Source organism: Neovison vison, chromosome 2 (genome assembly GCF_020171115.1).
Source record: "Neovison vison isolate M4711 chromosome 2, ASM_NN_V1, whole genome shotgun sequence".
Lineage (NCBI taxonomy): Eukaryota > Metazoa > Chordata > Mammalia > Carnivora > Mustelidae > Neogale > Neogale vison.
In genome coordinates, this window is record NC_058092.1 from 214,712,702 (window position 1) to 214,734,346 (window position 21,645).

A 21,645-nucleotide genomic window follows, 5' to 3' on the forward strand; every position below is an offset into this window, starting at 1 on the left:
ATATATATATATATATATATAGTTCCTCCACAGCACATAGCCAGATTGACTTTTTGAAAAATAAGAAATAGAATACTAGGAAAACAAATAGCTCTTTTCTTTGCCAATTACAGAGTCAGTAAAAGGAGCACTTCCCCCCCCCCACTGGCGTTAATTTTTCTGCTTGATTTCCTGCCTCAGATTTTGTGGTGGCTTTTCCGCTGTTCCACCCACTCTCTCCTCAGGGCCTCTGACAGGGCTTCACAAGGGCTTTTCCCTGTAGAATGAAGTCTGTTCCTTTGTGGACAAGGCAGGTAGCATCTTGGAGCTTACCTGTCCCTTGACTTTACTTAAAACCGTTTCACCTGTTACTGGAAGAGGACTTGAAGCCTTCCATACCAATCCTTTCTTGGGGATTTTTGAGTTACAGGGTCTGTGTGTCCCAGTGAGTAACAGATCTATAATCCCGAGTCAAGTACAGCTAGCACCCGTTTTAAAGGAAAAAAAAAATTACTTGGACACCCAGTGTTGACCCTGTTTTTTTTTAACAAATTATACACAGATATGCATAAATAGAAACTAGGTATAAGCTCCTTTTGTGCTCTTGGGAGTTAGAATTGGTATAAACCCAGACTTGTAATTAACTATTTATTTAAAAATTTATTGATTGATTTATTAAGAGAGAGACAGCGAGAGACCACGAGCACAAGCAGGGCAAGTGGGAGAAGGAGAAGCAGGCTTCCCGCTGAGCAGGAAGCCAGAGGCAGGGCTCGATCCCAGGACCCTGGGATTTTAAATGTGTCTGGGACATTTGCTGGGGAGGCGCCGCAGGCCCCAGTAGGGCGGGGGGCTCTGCTGCAGGCCCTTTTGCACTCAGCATCCTTGGGTCTCCGTGCGCCCAGCCCTGACTGACCCCTCACCCCTTGGTTCAATCCAAGTTCCTTTGGATGTTTGTGCAGAATGCTGTGTCGTTATTGGCACCCACTGGGTGTGACTGGCTTATGTTTGGTCGTCCTGTGTCCCCGTCTCTCCAGTGCAGGGCTCCTCACGCTTGCACACGCAGAGCAGTCCCCGTGTGGGCTCTGTAGGGCTGGGGAGGAGTCTGAAATGCTGCTTCTTTCTGACAACACCTGGTTGACTGAGCAGCAAGGCTTAGCCATGATGACTGGGTCGTGAGCACAACTTCCCGCCGCCATCCGGAGCCCTAAGGCCCTGGCACTGACCTCTACTGGTGGCACTTGGTTAGAAGAAGGTCAACCAGATGGTCCAAAATAAGTTTTTCACCATCCGAAGGTTTTTTTAAAAATCGAAACATTCATGAAGGGAGCGTGCTGTCCCCAGACTGCATCTCTAGACTCCGGATTGGGAACAGACCCTCTCCGGGTCGTGCGCTCCCTCTTACGGGGCAGTGCTGGTGAACTTGGGTTGGCGTCCGCACCCCTGGGATTCAGCCACCTCCTTTCAGGTACCAAGCCCCATGGAATACTTTGCAATGGTGATACTTAAAAAAAAAAAAGAAGAAAGAAAAGAAAAGGAAAAAAAGAACTTGAAGGTGAACAGACCATGTCGATGCTCAGCGTGTATGGCCCGAGGGAGGCTTTGGTCTCCTGAGTCTGTGCCATTGACTGACTACTCAATCTTGTTTGTGCCAGTGAGGCTAGCACAGGCTCCCACCTCGTGGCCAGTCACAGCACGAGACTGCTTTTAGTGCTTTCTGGATGCTTAGGAGCTTTGAGGAGAGTTCCCTAAGGACCTTCTTCCAGAGAAAGTTTAGGGCAATTGTGATGGTGACTTGACTTGGGAAGGCAGCTTTGCCTGAGGCAGGGTTGCCTGCCTTCTCGTTTGTCAGCTTAAACATGAAGCCCGGGCTCTCCGTTCGGGACCCTGTCATGTCCTGTGCTGGGGAGTGTGTGTGTGTGTGTGTGTGTGTGTGTGTGAATGAGAGAGAGAGAGCGAGAGCTGTTAGAGTATAGAGTAAATTTGTGGATGTTTCAGAGATGAAATTGGTTTGTAGCTCATTATATGGAAGAAGTCCTTATCTAAGGACATTGGTCGTGAGGCCATGCAAGCCATTTCCTCCTGGGGACAGCTTCGATTTTCAGACTGGTAGGTTTCTTTGGACATGGTCACTTTGGGGAGCCATTGACGCACAAACAGGAATAAAAAACGTTTACTGGATGTTTCTAAAACCTGCCTGTCAGAAAAGCTTCACTTATGTAGGGAGAAGTACAGGGCTGGGCAGTTTTCAAAATGTGGAACTGGGGGGCACCTGGGTGGCTCGGTGGGTTGAGCCACTGCCTTCGGCTCCGGTCATGATCTCAGGGTCCTGGGATCGAGTCCCGCATCGGGCTCTCTGCTCAGCAGGGAGCCTGCTTCCTCCTCTCTCTCTCTCTGCCTGCCTCTATGCCTGCTTGTGATCTCTCTCTGTCAAATGAATAAATAAAATCTTTCAAAAAAATGTGGAACTGGAGAATCCTATAAAGTTAGAATCGAAAGAACCACAGGATCCCATCATCCGCTGCAGTTTTATAAATGAAGGAAAAGGCGTCTGGCGGCGCAGTGATTCCTTCGTGCTGATGCTCAACAAAGTTTTCACCGGTTGGAGACAAAGTAAGAAAAATAAAGACAGCTGCAGCAAGAACGTCCTGAAATTACATATATTCGGTTTAAAGACCTGTCTGTTCTAAAATTACATATTTTCTGTATTTTGAGGGTAGAGATGTCTGGTCCAATGCGAAATGGTGGTTAGAGGAGATGACTGAGTTTTTAAAAAAATATCGGTGTGAATCCCAAATGCGGCAATGCCATCTCTGAGGCTGGAGGTATATTTTACTAGTTCTGGGAATCCACGCACGAGGAGCTGGGGACCCCTTGAACCCGCTGTCAGCCCGGTGATGTGCGCTGACCAGGTGGGCTTCTGGAGAAGGCTGAGCCTTCCCCACCTGCAGCTGTGTCCCGAGGGTCAGAGAGAGATGGACTAAGGTGGCCAGGGTCCAGAGCTTTGAGTCTTTGTGCTGCTGTCCTTGTTCACTTGGCGGACTCACAGCCACCGTGACTCCCCGGGGAGTTTCCTGAGAGACCGGGGGTACCCGGAGGCTCCAGAGCTGGGGCCATTGTTCACAAACAGAGCCTCGTGGCAACGATTCCCAAACTTGCCCCAACCTAGAATCAACCGGAGAGCTTTATTCAAGTCCTCCTACCCAGGTCGCACTCACACGAGTTCTAGCAGAATGCCTGGGAGTGGGAGCCAGACATCAGGTATTCAGTTTGTTTTTTTAAATCCCCAGGTGTTCGCAGTGCACAGCAAGAGCTGGGAATCTCTGCCTTTGAGTTGACGTGGCAGGGGTTCTGAGCGCGGCTGAGGTCTGTGCCCTGCTCTGGGAGAAGGTCCGTCCCAAGAGGCAGACCCCGTATTGTTACGGACAGTCTTTTGGGAAGTAGCTATTACCCTACTGGTTCTGACAGTAATTATAAAGAACTGGGAAGGGCCGCCCATCTACAGGGACACAGAATACAAAGGCCTCGTAGCTTGTAAAACAAACGCTCCGGATCCACTGGAGACCCATAAAGATGGAAGTCATGATGAGCCTGATGTCAGCTTGACTTTCTGCATAGAAATTCCCAGTCATGAGATGGTCCTGCAGCCACTGTTGGGCTTCTGATTCCAGAGACGCCACAAGCATACATAGGAAATACCCGATACAAGGTCAAGGGTTAGTGCAGGAAGAAATGGTTCAGCAGCTGCAAAGATCTGTTCCATCTGGCGCTGGGTTTTTATTGCTCACTCTGAGTGTTATGTCCCTGCCCATCCTCTTCTTTCCCTCCTCTATTAGGGACCCTGCCTCTGAAGCCGATCACTGCCTCTCATCTGTTCTTTTCCTGCCAGCTTCCGGCTTTTGCTCCCTTCGTGACCACGTCTTCTCCCCCTCCCTGATCTCCATCCTGACCTTCCTCCTCACCTTCATTCATTCAGTCTTCATTCAACATTCAGTCTTTCTTGATGGACCCTTTCTTGATGGACTCTTCTGGAAGGGAAGATGTCCTGTGCCCCCTGTCCCCAGCGCTGATGCACCAGCGCCTTCCCCGTGTTTCTGTCTGGGCTCCTGCTGCCCGTCTTCCGGTCACTCAGAGCAGATTCTGCCACGTGACTCCCCCGCTCTCGTTACGCTTCCTTCTCCCTTCTGCTTCCACCAAACCATGTGGATCCGTTATCCATAGCTTCTGCTCGAGTCACCTTCTTCCAGCCCCGTGGTTCCTAGCCCAGTGGGGAGACTCTGTGTCTTCCTAGAGCCGAGCCCCTGTGCCCTGTGCACGAGCGAGCACTGCCTCGCGAGTCGGTCCCCCCAGGAGCTCCGCGGTCTCCCCAGCTCTCCACACTGCTCTCCCGGCCCCATCTCCCCCTGCCTTCCTGCACAAACCCAGTGAGCCTGGCTGCGGGCTCTCTCCCACCTCTGACCTGCCCTCCCTTCTCTTGGCTCAAATCCTACTCCTTGGATTTTCCTTCCTGCACAGAATGTGTAGGAGAACAGGAAGTTTTTTTTCTCCCATTTCCTTAGATTCTTACCATCTTTTTCGTCATGGAGGGTTTTTGTTGACTGCTTCGTACCTTCAGTCTTCTACCTGCTCCCATCTGTCTCGTGTGTTGGAAACTTGTGGGTGGTGAGGACAGTCTCCGCACAGGACCCCACGGCCTCTCTAGGGCCCTGTGCGCTGTGCGGTCAGGGTTTTGGGCCCCTGATTGTTGGCAGGGTGGTTTTACCTTATGGGGGGTGGTGGTGGTTGGCTCCTTTCCTACAGGAGGAGAGTTGGTCGGAGAGTGACCAGTCTGATATTTGAATAAAGGAAAAGCTGAAAGAGAGGCAGTAGATGGTTTTCTGAAGAAGTGATTTGGGGAAAGCTTTCCATAACTGGGAATTTGGAATGATCAAAATCATCTTTTTTTTTTTTTTTTTTTAATGAGAAATGATTCACTCTTGCGTTAGTGGGCAGCGTGGCAAACATGGTGGTCAAAAGCTTGTTCTTCACTTATTTAGTCCTTCGGAGCCCCTCTCCTGACCTGTGGAGGGGATGGCAGTTGTGTCTGCTTCATGGAGTTAAGAGCACTGAAGTGAGTTAATAAAGCACTGATGTGTTAGCACATTCCCCTTCAACGAGGGGTGCCGTGATTTTTATTTACCTATCCTAAAGGATGTACCATGAAGGTGCCCCATCACTGGAGAGGCAGCTCCAGGTACAGCAAACGAGAGCCATTCTTGTGCTCGGCTTGGAAATCCAGAAGCGGAACTTACTAGGATAGTCTGGTTGCCTGGAAAACGGATGTTGGGCACCGACCAACAGGGATGGCGGTGGACCCTGAGGCTAGCAGGGTGAATGAGGCATCCGTCCGTAGTCTGTCCCCGAGGAACTAATGCGTGAAGCTGTGGACGAGTTAGAGGAAGAGAAGGCGAGGGAGGACTTCAGGGAGAGGTTTTGTCCTGATGCAAGACTGCGAAGAGGAAGTTCAGAGAAGCTGTGGTGCCCGTGGTGGGTCTGGGCAACAAGGGGCCCCACCTACAGACACAGGACGCTGTGTTAGCGAGACCAGAGTGAGTTCTGTCCCTGGAGCCCTTTTAGTCCGTGGTCATGAACCGTGTTAACCCTTAACCCTGATGTTGCTCCAGCTCGGGCTCCTGCAAGACCACATCTTCAGTGTTTGTCCCATCAATGGGGCGAGAGCCCCGTCTTTTTATTACTGGAGGGTTTCTGAAGAATCCATGCATGAACTAGGGATGCTGGGAAAATACTAAGCAGACTTACAGAAATTAAATCTCACATATTCGCAGTCCTCTCTGCATCTCCAGCCAAGTCCAGTTTCCATGTTAGATGAATCCTCTCTGTTAAGTGGGAGAGTATGTGAGGCTTTCTTTCCTGGGGATGGTTGGGAAAAGAATTCAGACAATCTGAGGGAGGATAAATCTTGAAAAGAGTTTGCTGAGGGATTTGTGTAACTGGACTGAAAACAACCCTGCCCTTTTCTTCCCACAGGGGAAAGTGGAAGTAGAAGCTGGGAAGGAAGGTATGAAATTTGAAGCCAGCGCTTTCTCCTACTATGGTGTGATGGCTCTCACAGCCTCTCCAGGTGAGCGGCCCTCCTCCACCCCTCGGGGAAGGGCTGGCTTTTAGGACAGAATGCCCTTCCATGGTCACCTTTCTGTACCTGCCAGCTCTCCTGTTTATCTTCATCTTGAACTTTTGATTGAAGTTGGTCATGTATACCAGTACCTCCCCCCACCCCCACACAAATCATAAGCCTGTGCCCCCGTGAACTTGCACAAAGCCAGCGCTCCCCTGTGAAGCGGCACCCAGTTCAAGAGACAAATGTCACTAATCCCACAGACCCCACTGCCAACACACTGTCACTATCCCCCAGACCTCTGCCTTAGCTTCTAATAGACTAGTTGTGCCTGTTCTTGAACTTGGTATAAGTGGACTGAAGGAGCATGTGTTCTATTGAGCCCGGCTCCTCCCACCCAGTGTTGTCCTTGTCACATTTGTCACTGTTGCTATGTGTGCTTACACCTTACTTCTCATGGCTGTGCAGTGTTGCGTTGTATGAATACACAGCAGTGTGCTTGGTCTGTTGCTGATGGACATGGGGGTAGTGTTCCTTTGGGGGCTACCCTGCTTTCTGTGGCTGTGCATGCCCTCGTCCACCTCTTCCGGCAAGCGTGTGTGTGTGCAAGCATGTGCGAGCATGTGTGAGTGTGTACCTGCTCCTGCCGGGAGTCCGTGTGGGCGTGGCCCAGGCAGCTCCCGCCCCTGCCTCAGGCCACTGAGGCCGGAGGGGTGCACACTCCTGCCAGTGAGGACAGGGGTTCCGCTTGCTCTACATCCACTGCTAGATGATGTCAAGTCTTTTAAATGTTCACTGTTCTGAAGGTTTTTAAATTTGCATTTTTCTGAGGATGCACAAGGTTGTTCATGGATATTTATTGCTTATAGCCAATTCTTGTCTAGACGGCCGGTCAGGTGAGGCTGCCAGCTGAGGATGGCTGTGCCCTAGGGTATGGACAGTGTGCTGAGCACCAGAGGCCAGCAGGCGCTATCTAGTAGGAACGGGGAGCACAGAGAGCTCTGGCTCTGGACTCCGCACGGTCCCTCTGCATTGCCTGCTTTGCAGGGTGCTTGTGCCGCTGCTGGCCTCCAGCTGGAGCAGTGCCGACAGGTGAACAGAGGTGCTTGAGTGCCACCTTGTGGCCACCATACCAAATGACATGCCGTGCTGGGAAACTTAAAACCCAAACTTTCAAAAAGCCCATCCTAAAACAACCTAGGTGGCTTCTGGAAACCAGTCTCAAAAGGGGAGGGGATACCTCCATACACATCTGGTTTTGTGACCTTAGGCTTCATCTGCCACATCACACAGTGTCCTGGGCATCCAAAGGTGTTACTACAGTTAGGAAGCCAGGGAAATGCCGAGGGTTCTCTTCATGTCCCTCAGCCTCCCCTGCCCCAGATGCATCTTCTCACTGTCCTGCTGTGGGGTTTTCGCCACATTCGCCAGCCTCCCTGTTGTCAGCTGCTGACTAACATCGGTGTGAACATGGGCTTGTCTAACCCCACTGAGTTGTGGCTTCTGTAAACTTGAAGGTGATCTGTTCTTGCTGCTGATGAGGAGGCAGGGAGGGTCCTAACTGGTCCGGGAGGTCCTGGGTTCCAGCAGCAGTCCCAGTGCGTGTGGTCGGCGGCCTTTGAGAGAAGACCTTGGCTTCCTCCTTACCGAAAGGACATAATAAGGTTACCTCGTGTACTTGGTAGAAGAGAATGTGGTGGTACTTCCCCCTGCAAGTGTTCTGTAAGCTTGAGAGCACAGAGGAAATATCGGTGTGAGAGCTGAGTGTTGAGCTGGGGACTGCTGTGTGGCAGCCAACCTCAAATCAGCCCCATTAGTAGAGTCCGATTTAGAAGGTGGCTTTTGAAAGAAAGGTTAGAAGAGTAAGGATACAATCTTAGCAATCACTGGTTCTTGAAACTTAAACATTAGCCCAGTGTATACTGACCTGTGGGTTCACATAAAGGCAAATCCCACCCAGAAAGGGAGCTGAGGAGCAGACCCTCCCCTGCAGCAAAGCTGTGGGGCTGCAGCAGCCGGGCCTCGGGAAATGCCAGGAAGGAACAGGATGTCATTAATAGCATCGTACTTATTACAAAGCCCAGTATTTTACTTGACAAGTAGGATTTGGGTGTATTCATTGAGAGATACAATTAGTGCCTTAATCTCAAGATAGTATTTCAATTTATTAATGTTGATTGCCTAGAAGAATCCTACAGTAATCAGTTTCAAGACCTGCCCAATTGTGAGTCAATTACCCTGTAGTTTAAAAACAAAAGCAGAGGGGTGCCTGAGTGGCTCAGTGGGTTAAGCCTCTGCTTTCAGCTCAGGGCATGATCTCCAGGTCCCGGGATCCAGCCCCGAGTCAGGCTCCCTGCTCAGTGGGGAGTCTGCTTCTCCCTCTGCCACCCCAGCTCATGCGTGCTCTCTCTATCTCAAGTAAATAAATAAAATCTTTTTAAAAATTAAAAAAAAAGAAAAGAACCTCCTCCTGCCCCCTCCTCCCCCAAAAACCTGCCCAGGAAATAGGACTCCTGCCAGGGAGGGGAGAGTTGATTGGACTTTTCAATCCGACCGGCCTGCAGCTCTCTGGGTGGAAGCGATGAGGATGCCTTTGGTCCGTCATTCCCAAGAAACCTGTGCATAACATTCTTTAATTACTTTCCTCCGATACTTTGAACTTCCGAAGTATTCCCAGACAATTCAAAATGACAAGTTAAAATGACGGCGAGACTAAGGATGTCCACGAGCTGAACAGCCGACTGCTTGCCGCAGGCTCTGTGGGCGCGGGTGGCTTGGATCATGCTCTTGGGCTAGTTGACTAATTGAGCCCCCCTTTTCTGTGGCTCGTTGTGATTTAAATCCTTAAGAAGAGCACGTTTTTGAGCCATAAGCCCCAATAGAGTATTAATGGCTTAAGAGATTTCTAGGTTAGTAGAGAAGCATTTGAGTAGGATTTCTTCTGATTTCAGGCTCCCTGGATTCCTCTTCCTGGAAAGCACTGTGTGTTCCTTTTTAATTTCCATAATATCCTATAGGCTCTGGAATTTCCGGAACTGAATGCTCATAGAAGTAGAACAGGTATGCACTCCTGTGCCCCGAGTGCAGAGGTCTCCTTCCTTGCCTTTCGATGCGGTCTCACCCTGCTCTTCTCCATTTTTCAGTTCCTTTGTCCCTGTCTCGCACCTTTGTTGTCAGCAGAACAGAGTTGTTAGCAGCAGGTTCTCCAGGTAACTCTGCATGTTTCCTTTTCGTAATTCTTCCGGTTGCCTCCCTTGACACCCCGCAGAAGCCCGGCTGGCCAGATCTGGTCCTTTGATGTGGTCCAGGCTGCAGTTCTGCTCAGGGCTCAGGCAGCACGTTCCCAGACACGGTGTTGAGCTGTGCGGGGTCTGGAGAAGCCCACAGCAGGCGTGGGGCAGACTCCGGAGCCTGGCAGGCGACTGGCCTGTGGGTGTGAGCAGCCCAGAAAGCCCATGCAATGGTGACCTGGGCCGTCACAGCCCCCTCCCTGACGCACCCATACCGCTGACCTCGGGGTCTCCAGGGCAGCGCAAGGGGGCTGCTCTAGGTTCTTGGACCTCCACCAAGTCAGGGCGTCCAGCACTTGCAGAGGCCCCGGTGTTCTTGGTTCTGCTCCCTGAGTCTTTGTCCCAGCAGCCGTGAGAATGGGGTACTTGCATCCCTGCCTCATCAGGGAGGGGGCCCCCCGACTCCTCCTGCCCCCCCCCACCTGGTGCTGTGCACATTCCCTGCCACTGGCTGTCAGGTGCCCACCCTGCACGAGGGTTGGGTCCTGCCTGCCTAGTAACATCCACCAGCCAGAAAGAAAGGCAAAGGTTTAATCTTTCTTTAATTAAAATTGCTGAGCTTTCGGTGGTACAGGTTTTCTGTGTTTATTACGTTCCACACAGCTTCTATCTTCACATCTCATGAAGTTGGCGTTTCCTAATCCAGGTTCAGCAGAATTCTCGAATGCTGATATTTTGTAAAACAGACAAGACTTTCCCTAGAAAGAAGCTACTGTTCCCTCAAGTCTTTGCTCTGAAAAAGCTTGCGGGGTGTGGGGATAAGATCTTATTTATAGACCTGTGTGAATCAAACCTGCTGGTGGGGTAGACCTGTCTGTGCCCACAACACACACACGTATGCACAGAAATACGCATTTGTGTATACGTAGGTATGTTGGTGTTTTTCCTCCCCGTTCGGTTTGCCGGTATCTGCTACCCATTTAAAACATCACAGATGCTGAAGAAGAGTGACTTTTGGGTGACACTCATGAAATGTCACTTGTGTTTTACTTTTTCCATGGAACTAGAGATTTCTTAGATTTCTCTTTCTGATCCCCAAATAAATAAATAAATAAATAAACCATTTTTTAGGTCCAGGCCTTCAAGATGCTGGCATTACAATAAGTGGCGGTTGAATAAAACCGGTGATTTCCAGCCTATTCCAAATGATGCTTGGTGGTTCCAATGGAAGGGGATGGGAATGTTTCTTTACAGTATCTTTCTGGCTTACTCCTAAAAAGAAAGCATTCCTAGGTGAAGTAACTAAAAAGCAGGAAAAAAACATGCTAAGAAGGCATAAGAGGAATGAAAATTGGACATTTTAAAATTATAATTATTATTAAAATTTAGCACATTAACTTGGCTGCAAAATATCACCCGAACTGGGGGCTGGCCACTTAAAGTCTTTATTCTCCTTGGTCTCCCTGTGTGTCGACGAAAGGCTGGTTGCACTGGGTCCCTGTCACACTCACTGCTGCAGAAGGGGGTCCCAGAAAACAGGGTCTGCCTCCCCAGACTGTGGCTGGGATGCTGGGCTGTGGGTTCCTGGCAAAGGCAGGGGCTCATCTCGCAAAACCAGAGGGCAGTGGGTTGAGAGGAAACAGACTAGGAGTCTAGATACCTTGGGGAAACCAGAGAAACTGCCCTGTAATCCTATTTGGGAGGAAAGAGCAGGGGACTCAGAAGTAAGGCCTCTGCTGTCTGCGTGCACATGTAGTCTGATTAGTAAGCCGAGCGCCCTTGGAATGTTTGGGTTTTTTAACCTTTACATTGTAACACACAGAAGTAAACACTGTCCGTAGAAATGGTGATGTGATTTGGGGACCCCAGGGATACAGTGGGGTCCTTGTTTCGAAGAACGTTTCCATCTGTCAACCAGAGCGATGCTCTCACACATACAGAAAGGCTCGGACCTGAGGGTGGGCGCCTAGTGGAGAGACGGGGATGAGGCAAACAGGAAGTAGAACAATGTTAACGAGGCTTCTTGCTGGGATATTTGTGAGGTGTCAGGTGTTGTGCTAAGCACTTTATACGTTCTCCCCTTTGGAATCCTCCTCAAACTTGATGAGGCGGGAACTAATACCGATGTTCTACAGAGTTGGGTCATCTGATCAAAGTTCCCTTCTGCCAAGAGAAAATGTGATAAATTATTCATTTGCCTTGTTCTCTCAGAAGATAAGTGGAAGCAACCAGAGGAATGGCTACTCTGAGTTTAATTCTGAGCAGTAGAAAGTCGGACAAGATCGTAGGGGAAGTTGTGCTGTGGCAGTTTTAGGAGAAAGGGAGCGCTCCCTGTGAAGTTCACGGAGTACTTATCCTGTTCTGGTCGTCCTATTTTAAGAGGGACATTTATGACAGGAAGGATGTCAAAGTATTTGGCTGGACAAGAAGAGGCCGAAGGAGAACACAGCTACCTCCAGGCTTTTCAGGGCTCCTTCAAGCAGCACAGGAGTGGTGGTCCCTCAGTGGAGCTCTAGGAGCGGAGGGAGAGACCGCCATGTCAGTCTGAGGGGAGGGAGGGACCGCCGGCCATGTCAGTCTGAGGTGGTGATTTTCACGGGCATGATGAGCGATGTAGAGGAGTTGGAGGGCAGGACCAGCCGAGGGCCAGCTCCTTTGTGGGAGTATCGGTCAGGGGCGTATTGTGAAGACGGACGGGCCTGATCTCCATCAGAACTGGTCCCCTCCAGTCCTGTGACATTACGCAGGCCAGCGCCTGTCCAGTGTGAACACCCCCTTAATATATGTGGCATAGATTCAGTGGGAAAGCAAAAATGGAAGACGCTTTGACGAGGGTGGGGTGGGTTTTATTTTCAACAAAAATGTGTGTGAGGAGCTGCCTTTGAGAGCAGCAGCCCTAGACTCCTTGAGTTTCCTTGCACTTTGTTTTAACGGAGGAACGGACGCGGCCCATCCCGTCAAGGACTCTCCCTGCACCTACGGTCCCTTAAAGCCTTTTAAGAGCTTTTAAGAGTTTGGTGTTCCTGAACTGCTGAGACCCCCGGGCTGCCTGCTGGGGATTTCGTGGGGGGTCAGGGACAAAGATAATAGGTTCAGCTGGCGGGTGGGTTATGGAATGAGCAGACAGAACTTTTTCGAGAACTCTTTTGATCCCTTTAATACACATAATGATTTACAGACATTCTCCAGAGTACTTTGCTTTTGCTTCTGGCAAAATAACAAAGTGCTGCCCTCCCTTGCCCCATGTTTTCTCTCCGGGAGCTTCTGTGTCTCTTCAGTTCCTTCTGTGTCCCAAGGAACTGAAGAGACCCCGGGCTGACGAGGTTTTGGGGGGCAGAACCCTCTAGGTGGTGAGCTGTACGGTGCTCGGGTGTCTGGTGTAAGTTGATTGAACTGGTCTGTTAATTACTACTTTTTATTATTTAGAAAGTTAATAGCCGGCATTGTTGGTTCTCTCTACCTCACTTAATAGGTTCTGGGCTTCACTTTCTCCTTTTCTAGGTGAAAACAAGTCGCCTCCTCGTCCCTGTGCTTTGAACCACTCAGACTCTCTGAGCCGAAGCGACCGGATTGACGCCGTAACGCCGACCCTGGGGAGCAGCAATAATCAGCTCAACTCTTCGTTCCTCCAAGTCTACATCCCTGACTACTCCGTGCGGGCCCTTTCCGACCTTCAGTTCGTGAAGGTAAGAGGAGAGCACATGGGTTGGCTGGGCCTGGCCGCTGGGGGTGACCTTCCAGAGCAAGCTGTCCGGCGCCCCAGCCCTGCCCCGGGCTTTCCCTTTGTCACTTGGGTGTCCCACCTCCGGCTCCTGCACCCAACCGAGACGCAGGCCCGGGAGAACATTCGTCTCTCTGGCTCTGTCAGAATGGCTGCCGAGTCAGGTGTGAGAGCTGGAGAAAGAAAAAGAACAAACCCTTTCAGCAAGTCTTCATGAGCTCTGACTCTCCTGAGTCGGGGCGGTCCCGGAAGGGCTGAGATCCGAGACCCTGAAGACTTGCTGAGGTGGGTTGGGAAGAGCCCTCTGCCTCTCTTCTGCCCCGAGACAGGGTTCTTGTCTTAGTCTGGAATAGAGACGTCTTCTGAACCGAAGAACGAGCCAGCTTCAGCTGATGGAAGCCTATCTCCATCTTCCAGTCTCTGTGAGATTGCAGGACGAAAACTTGGGCATGGCTTCTATCAGTAAAAACTGACTCGTTCGCCAGAGTCCACTCGAACTTGAAAAGTGGCTCAGTCTATATTCGAGAGTGAAATTTTCCTAGAAAAACTAAGCAGGCCCTCCGGGGGACTTTAGTATGTAATACGAGGTCGAGACAGGAACTCCTAAAAATAAGCGTTCTCTTGGTTTGTCTTCCGTACCATCTTCTGGCCCCAGATCTCGAGACAGCAATACCAAAATGCCTTGATGGCATCCCGGATGGACAAAACTCCTCAGTCTTCAGACAGTGAAAACACTAAAATTGAATTGACTCTTACGGAGCTGCACGACGGGTTGCCAGACGAGACCGCCAACCTGCTCAACGAACAGAACTGTGTGACACACAGCAAAGCCAACCACAGCCTGCACAGCGAAGGGGCCATCTAGGGCGCCCCCCCGCAGCCCCTCACCCCCCACTCCCAAGGCCCCAGGCCAGCTGACCGTGAATCCCATTAGTGTGAGCTTGTGTGCCATGCTGCCTCCCACAACATCCTGAGACCAAAGACTTTGTCCCCTTCCCGGAAGCAGCGGCGGAGGATGGTGAGGGCAGGAGCGGAAACGAGAGGTGTGACATCAACGGCTCGGGCGTGGCATTCAAGATTTTTGGAGATGAACTTCTTCCACCCAAATAGAATCATGTTTATTTTTTCAGTTGTACCTTTTATCTTTATTCACTCTCCTCCTTCCTCAGTTTGCATGAAGTTGGAAATTGTGGCAGTTTATTAATTTTTTTCCCCAAGAGATCATGTTTTCAAACACTGTCTTTTGCAGAGTTTTACGTTGTTCTGTCTGAACTCTGCCGTGACTCCGAGATGGGACCCAAAGGGACTCGCTCCGCCGGTGGCCTTGCCGGCCCTCCTCGGGAGGGGCACGCCTGCTCCGTGCCCAGTGGGTGTCGCTGTGGAACTTGAAGGATGAATGAAGAAAACTGTGGCTGCGGACCTGCCAAGTCTGTCCCACTGTGGGGCGGAGCCTGTGCGGGGCCGCGGTCGCCTCCGTGAGCTCAGTGTTGTTTTAAGTTAATGTCTAACTGTGTCCCTTTCCCTCAGAAAGGTTTAACATTGGCTTGGAATGTGATTTTTTTTTTTTTTTTTGCTTCCTACTCTAAGGAATTTTTATCACCAAAATGAATGTTAATGAATTTGAAACCCATGGTTTATCATTGGCAAGAGGCAAGGTGACTTCATCCCGCAATTCCTCCAGCCTGGATTCTCCGGCTCGGCCAGGCCGCCTCCCCAGCCCAGCGCCCCAGCCTCCAGAGCGCCGCCACCCACCTCCCCGTCCTTGCTCTTGTTGACCCAGGATGCTGCTACACAGATGCCAAATGGAAATCTTCCACAGGGCCTTTGAGTAACCGTGTGGTACGGAGTTCAAGCTCCTCCCTTTCCCACTGGAAAGTCTGTCATTGTCCGGAAAGGAGCTGGGCCTGGCCAGCTGCGCTCTGTGCTCTGAGCCCAGAAGGCGTTTCCAGACCCAGGTGTTTAAAGGAGGGAACTTTGGGGACTGCCAGCCCCTGCCCCTCCCAGGGAGCTCACTGTCCCTCTTCCCCTCTGTCCCTGGGCTCCTAGGGCCCGGCGGTGGCTGTGCTGTGTTCCTCGCCCGAGGACCTCTGTGCCTCCCACCTCAGATGCAGCCCACGCCGGAGAGGCTGCCTGTCCAGCCCCGGATCGGTTTGGCCCCAAACAGGGATCAAAAACCAAATGTGTGTTGTGGCCATTTCGTGTGTTTCTCCGCCTTATTTTAATACCAAGTTCATCACGTGTAGTGAAATTAATGTCAGGCGGTACTTCTCGAGTGACCGAGTTCTTAACTCTCTTACCTGTTTGAAGCGTTAGCCCGAGGGATATGTGCATTCTGTTGGCAGCGGTCGTTGGTACACTGAATTCCTGAGCTGAGGTCATACCGGCCGCCTTGTGCGGGTAGGAAGGCTGCTCCGTGCCGCCTCTAGTCACTGGCCGAGAAGATAGCATTTTCTCCACTGGGGCTCGCTCATCGAGGGGAGGCCCCGGGCCAAGCAGCAGTTTCCTTCTCCCTCCTCAAGGTAGGAATGTGTCCCCCAGGTTGGGCTCTGGGCGGACGGGAGCTGGGGTTGGGGAGTCACCAACAACATGCCGGGCTTGGTGGCTCCAGTGTCATAGGCACGTTTACCACAGTATTTCCTCCAGGATGTCCGTCCTGGAGGATCTTCCTCATCAGGTGCCACGCCCCTTAGAGAGGGTCACAGGGTCACCCCCTAAGGGTGTTGAGTGGGAAGCTGCCGGCCCCCCACCTGCCGCGTGCACTGGATGGAGCCCCTGCTGTTCGGTGGCTTAATGTTAGTGAGACCCCACACGGCGAGCTTCCCCTTCTAGAAACAGATCCATCCAAGTTAAAAGTTCTCAACTTCTAAGACACATCTAGCTGAGCACAGCCCCTGTGCGGCGTGGGAACAGGGACTATCCCCAGGGCGCGTAGAAACGAGCGTTCCCACTAAGGAAGTGAACCCTGGGTCTCGCAAGAGGAGTGATCCCCAACAACCACACTCCTACTCCGGGTGTGGATGACGCTGGCCTTCCTGGTGGTTTGGTGGAGCCTGACCTGCCACACCATGGTTCCTCTGACTTGCAGGATCTCCACACACCCCGCCCCCAGCCTCTCTCCACTGATCTGCTTTTCCATACATGGCCATCTCACGGTGCCTTACTCCTGGAAGGAGCTTCTGGAATCAGAGTTAGTGTGTTGGTCTTTTTCAGAGGCCCTCCCCCTTTCCTTTGTAAATCCTAAAGCTCTGTGAGAGGCCAGGGATTCCAGCTCCTGGCTCCTTGACTTGAGTGCGAAGCCAAGAACTTGTCCCTACGCTTGTGCCCACTCAGTGTGGCAGCTTTTTGAGATGTCTGCTGAGAAGTGCTGGCAGGGGGACTCCTAGAGGACGAAATTTTAGCCTCCCAAGATGGTATTTATTTTCTCCACACCACTCTTTACCTTGGATTATTCATATTCTATAACAACAGGGAATTGAAAACAATTCCTGGCTATAATTCCATCCACTTTGGGGGAAGCTCAAGACCCTTCAGATCACACTCACTGTCTTGAGTAAACAGGTTGATCAGATTCTTCTCCCAGGCCCTACTTTCCCTCTGGAACTACCTTCAGGCTGTCAAAGGAGAAATGCTGGCTCGTGGCTTCACCGGGCAGCACGATGACTTTGGCTTAGAAGTTCTCTGCAGCCCTGTGTCTATGAAGGGGGTGGGGTCCGGCAGAGAAAGACCATCACATATTGAGATCTCCACGTGCAGTGGCCAGTTCTTAGAATTGCACCATGACTCCATCATCCTGTCCTGGAGCTGCTGGCTCTGTAAGTGTGGAGGGGGCTGGGCTGTGGAGCAGAGGCGGGTGCTGGGGTCTTGAATGCTGCTGGAGACCCCCATTATCACACCCTGCGCCTGTCTGCAGTGGCTTCCGTGGCCCCTGCTTTGAACCCTGGCTCTGTGGGACCAGACAGGGCCTCCTCCTGCTTCCGGCCACTGTAGCATCCCAAAGGTTCCACTGGAAACTGGGTCCCTAGTATCCAGACGTTTCGAGGACAGTGGGCTCTGTCTTTATAAGTGAGGGGATTTTTCCCCCCTACTCCCTACAGGTTCTTTCTATTCCGTGTATTCATCAGGCAAATCAAAAAATCATATATTTAAACTTTTAGGAAAACAACATTAAGATTTGTATGTACATGGATATTGGGGTGCTAGTCAACTAGTTTAAGTCTTGGTTCTTACATGATTTGCATTTCAAAGGGCACACCACTGTACTCTGTTCTTCCCTCCCTCCCTCACCTCACCTAACGGAAGAGAGCTTGGTGCCCATGCTGATGTGATTGGGTTCCCCACGTGGGAGGAAGTAGGGCACCATGCCATTTTCTAATGTTATTTTAAGGAACTTCTGTGCAAAGGCTAAATGCAGAACTCCACATGAATATGGAACATGAACTGTGAATAGACTACTTACCTGTGCTATCCCCAGTACCATCTGACTGAAGGACCAGCTTTTCCAAGTCTAGGAAGATACTGGTAGAGACAAGTAGAACTACATTTTTGCTAGGAATGGAAGTAATAGGAATTTGGACTAAGCAGGGACCACAGACTTCTGCTCTCAAACTCTCTCAGGTTGAGGAGCAGACTGAAGGAGGCCCTGGCAGCTGGAGCCTTTGTCCTAGGTGGTCAGAAATCAGAACAAATCCTAACGCCTGCATCTTCTGAAAAACAGCCAGCAATCTGTGGCCCTCTTTGCCTGTCCTGGGCCAGGCTCCCAAGATTCCTCCAGGGTTTGCCAGGGGGGAGCCCCAGCAAAAGACTGACCTGGGCTGGGGCAAGAAGGGGGCTTAACAAAGCAGCAGCTGCCAGGGTTGGCTGGCTTAGCATGCACTGCCTGACCTGGGTTCTCTGACAGTGGGAGCAACAGGAACTGCCCTGTCGGTTTTGACCCCAGAACGGGCTTTTCTTGCAGGGGGTTGATGGAGCTGGCAAGTCAGGGTGCGGAGGCTTCTGGGGCGCCGATGTGGTTTCTGAGGACACAGTTTCTGGGTTGGCTTTGGTTCCACGGAAGGCTCTGGGCTAGTGGCGTTTCTGCCCAGCGAGGAAGGACCTTGGTGTGAGTTATAGATTAATCCAGAATTAGGAGGGATTTAGAGAATTAAGTATGAAAATGGTTTGGGATGAGTCAGAAACTTTCCGATGTAAATTTATCAATGAGCAACCTACTCAGTGGATTTTTATATCTCAGGGCCATTTACAGATGTTTTATCTTTTTGTATTTCTTTTGTATTCAAGTGGGCTGAAGAGAGATGAGTTCAGAGAACTCTAAGATGAGGTTCATTTGCCTCCATCTGAGGGTGAGTGGTGTACCCTTGCCAAGTTTGCTGATGTCACTGTCCCTCAAGGCTTTTTCCTGCAGTGAATGCTTACTTGCTGGTTGTCCTGCCCTGTCTGAAGGTTCCAGAGTCCCTGGTCAGTCCAAGGGAAAGAAGGAGGTGATGGCAGTTCTTAGCAACTGCAGGGCTTGGAACAGCTTTCCTCCCGCCATCTTGGACTGGGAACTTTCTTGGCTTCTTAGACCTTTGCGGTTGGCTCAGCACAAGTAAGCTTTCTGTCTCTGTGTGCTAGAGCCACTGACCTCCTTTCACTAGAATTGTTGTAAATATCTTTTGATGGGAAATACCAGACTGTACTTGAAGCAACAGAGACACAAAGGTTCTAGTAGCAAGAGAGTAAAGTTCTAGGACTTTGTATACCAAGGTTTTTATGTACACAGCTCCAACATGTACTATAAGAAAGACTTGAGTTAGTACATGTCTTTGAGTTTGAATACCCACTTAGGTAGAGTTTAAACATGAACTGGAAGAACGGCTTGCCTTGCCTGACAGGGTATCTTCTGGCGTTTGCCCACATCTGACCAGCACGGATTCCCTTGGGAAGTGATGCTTTTGGGGCCAGATTCTTCTTCAGGGTTACCTTGGAGAGAATTCTTATATAGACCTAGTGGGGTTTCGGTGCCTTCCCTTTTTGTTGAAGGTCCAGGCCCCTTGGTATCCAGAGCTGGTCTCAGGCTCCCAGAGCAGAAAGGAGTGAGGAATAAGGTCTCAGGACTCTCATTCCCCCGAGAGCCCCAGCCTAGCTTCTGATTTGTTATTCCGTGTGTCCATGTCTGAAGTCTACTGTGAAGGTGGAGTGTTATCAGTCCGTTGACTTCTCTTATTTCTGGAGTCTTTTAAATCTACAAATGTATATGCTTTATTTTATATTATTATTTATTATGTACATATGCCTCTACTGTTAGTACATTGTGACGAAGGTATTTCCTAGAGCCCCTCATCTCTGGAACCTAGGGTTCTCTTGTCCCTTAAAGTGGGGGAGAAGGCAGTGGTTTTCTTTCTGTTTTTGTCATAAAGAGGTTGCTGCTCTTACGTCGATCCTAGCATACCTGGCCCCTTTTTATTGGGCGCACCACTCTTCCCGACGGACTAGTGTTTGGGATGAGGATGGAGGCAGGTCTCCTACGTTATGGCAGGGCTCTCAAGTACCTCCGTGAAATACTTTAGAGGTTGCTTCCTGGTGATGGGGTCTATTCTCTGTAACGGTACAGCATGGCTGTGAGACTAGAACCTTCTTCCTCACTCCCAGCCTCCCGAGCCAGATTGGCAAACTGGCCCCACAACAGTGATGGCCTCTAAATTCCCACCTTGGATTACAGAATCCATCTCTCGGGACCATGGAAGCTGCCTCCCCATCAGGGCTTCTAAGAGGCCTTTTCATGGTTTTGAGGCCCAGTGCCAGCATTGCCTTGGCCCTCAGATAAGACCCCGCTCTGTGTCTGATTTTCTTCCTCCTCCGCCTTTACTATGTCATAGTGTACATTTCATGCTTTTCAGCAGTGAAGTTTCCCGAACACAGTATTCAGAGCTGTGTGCATAAACCTAAAGAAGCACAAATGACATGTATAGGTTTCATGAGCTGATTGTCATAATGAATGCATTTTATAATTCAAATGATGTTGTAGATTTACAATCTCTCCTATTTATTTTGTACCAATTTATTTGTAAATTTTGTGATTGTTTTAAAAGGTTTTTTTGTTCATTTCTATTATTCTATTTAGATAAAGGATGATTTTCTGTTCACCCTGCCAGCGGATGTGTGTTCCCTTCCCCCTTCCATCTATACACCACCCCACCGACCTCAGTCCCCTGCCCAATAGCATGGCTGTCCTGGTGACAAGGCTGGGCGCGGTTGTCGGCATGGCAACACAGCAGGGTGTCTCTTCGGACACACACCACAGTCTTCTGTAGCAAGAGAGGGAAGCTAGGACTGTGCCTCCACCTCTGGTCCTCCACCTCTGCCTTGGAGTCTGGTACCACCAGTTCCCTGGGGGGTGTTCTCCTTTGCAAGAATGAGAGTCCTGCCAAAGCATTTTAGTTAAGGACCCTGAGGGCATCCCCTCAAATTGTCCCGCATTTGCCACTCAGTCACTAACAGCACACAGATCAGCTGGGCAAACAGCCAAGCTGGTTTTTTCCTAGGCAAGACCAGAGGCCTCCTTCCAGTCTCTCCACTGGCTCCTGAAGAGGAGTTCGGCCCTGTAGGTCCCCTGCTCTGCGAAGCCTAGGAGATGGGTGTGGTAGCCGGCAAAGTGGGTTCACTCTCAAGTTAAACACGTCGGCCCGAGTGTGGTGAGTCGTGTTGAGATGCTCTTGAGAACGCGGTGGGCATCCACCTTCCCCGATGACCCAGTGTTGGGGTCCCCTTCCTCTTCCATCAGCACTGCTTTTCAAGTCTTCTGGGTTCCTTCTTATCTGCATCCCTCAGGTGCTACCAGACCCTGCAAATCTTCTGGTGTAGCTTCCCAGCCCCTTTGTGATGTAGCCCTAGATCATGTCTTTCGGGAATCCTTTTTCCCCTCCACTCTTTGTCTCTGTTTTACATTCCGCAGAGGATTGCGCTCTTGGTGACTGGTACCTTATTTCCCCTGCTGTGTGGATTAACCACGATGTCTGCAGTCTGGTTGACTTACACTTGCCCTGTGGATGGAGACAGTTCAGTGAAGAACTGCGGGCAAGACTGCCTTTGAGACATGCCTGACCTAATCATCACGCCCCCCTCTCCCATCATTACCCCCATTTCTTGAAAGTAGAATGGAGTAGAGATCTGTAGTCCAGTCAAGTGTTAACTTCTTAGGAGCCTGTTTGCTTTCCTCAGAAGCAGAGAAGAAAGCAGCAAGCAGGGCCAGGGAAGGAATTCTCTGTCCAACACATCAAGTCCTAACCGTGCCTCTTTTTGTTGTTTTTCCTGCTTTATTCACTTTGTCCAGATGAGTCCTGAGTTCAAATCAGAAAATTCCCCAAGACAAGTAGAGGTGATTTTTCCTGCTGTTTAAGATGAGATTTTCCTAAGCTTTCCATCTGTATTGTGGGGTGCCCATGTGTCTGTTCTTCACTAAGCTTTATCAGGAAGAAAGCTCTGGGGTTCCTATTTGATACAACCAGTTGTGTTCCCGGCACTTCTTGTCAACTCCGCACTTCTGAGGATGCAAAGCGTGACTGACCAGAGTCTTGTAGAGAAAATGACTGGTACCTGGAGTTGAATTCCGAAAACTTTTTATATAT

The 21,645-nt window shown here is 50.5% G+C and overlaps 1 protein-coding gene across 2 annotated transcripts in view; it reads left to right on the forward strand.

Moving 5' to 3' along the window:
- The window catches only part of CNNM2 (cyclin and CBS domain divalent metal cation transport mediator 2), a 143,604-nt gene extending 123,433 nt beyond the window's left edge, over positions 1–20,171 (forward strand). The window contains exons 5-8 of one of the 2 annotated variants that reach the window (XM_044240414.1): positions 6,004–6,097; positions 9,235–9,300; positions 12,823–13,007; positions 13,698–20,171. In XM_044240414.1, coding sequence (XP_044096349.1) covers positions 6,004–6,097; positions 9,235–9,300; positions 12,823–13,007; positions 13,698–13,907 — 555 coding nt within the window. In that variant the 3' untranslated portion in view covers positions 13,908–20,171. The remainder of the gene's footprint in view (positions 1–6,003; positions 6,098–9,234; positions 9,301–12,822; positions 13,008–13,697) is intronic. The other variant, XM_044240415.1, reaches the window with a different exon arrangement.
- Positions 20,172–21,645: the final 1,474 nt, after the last annotated feature.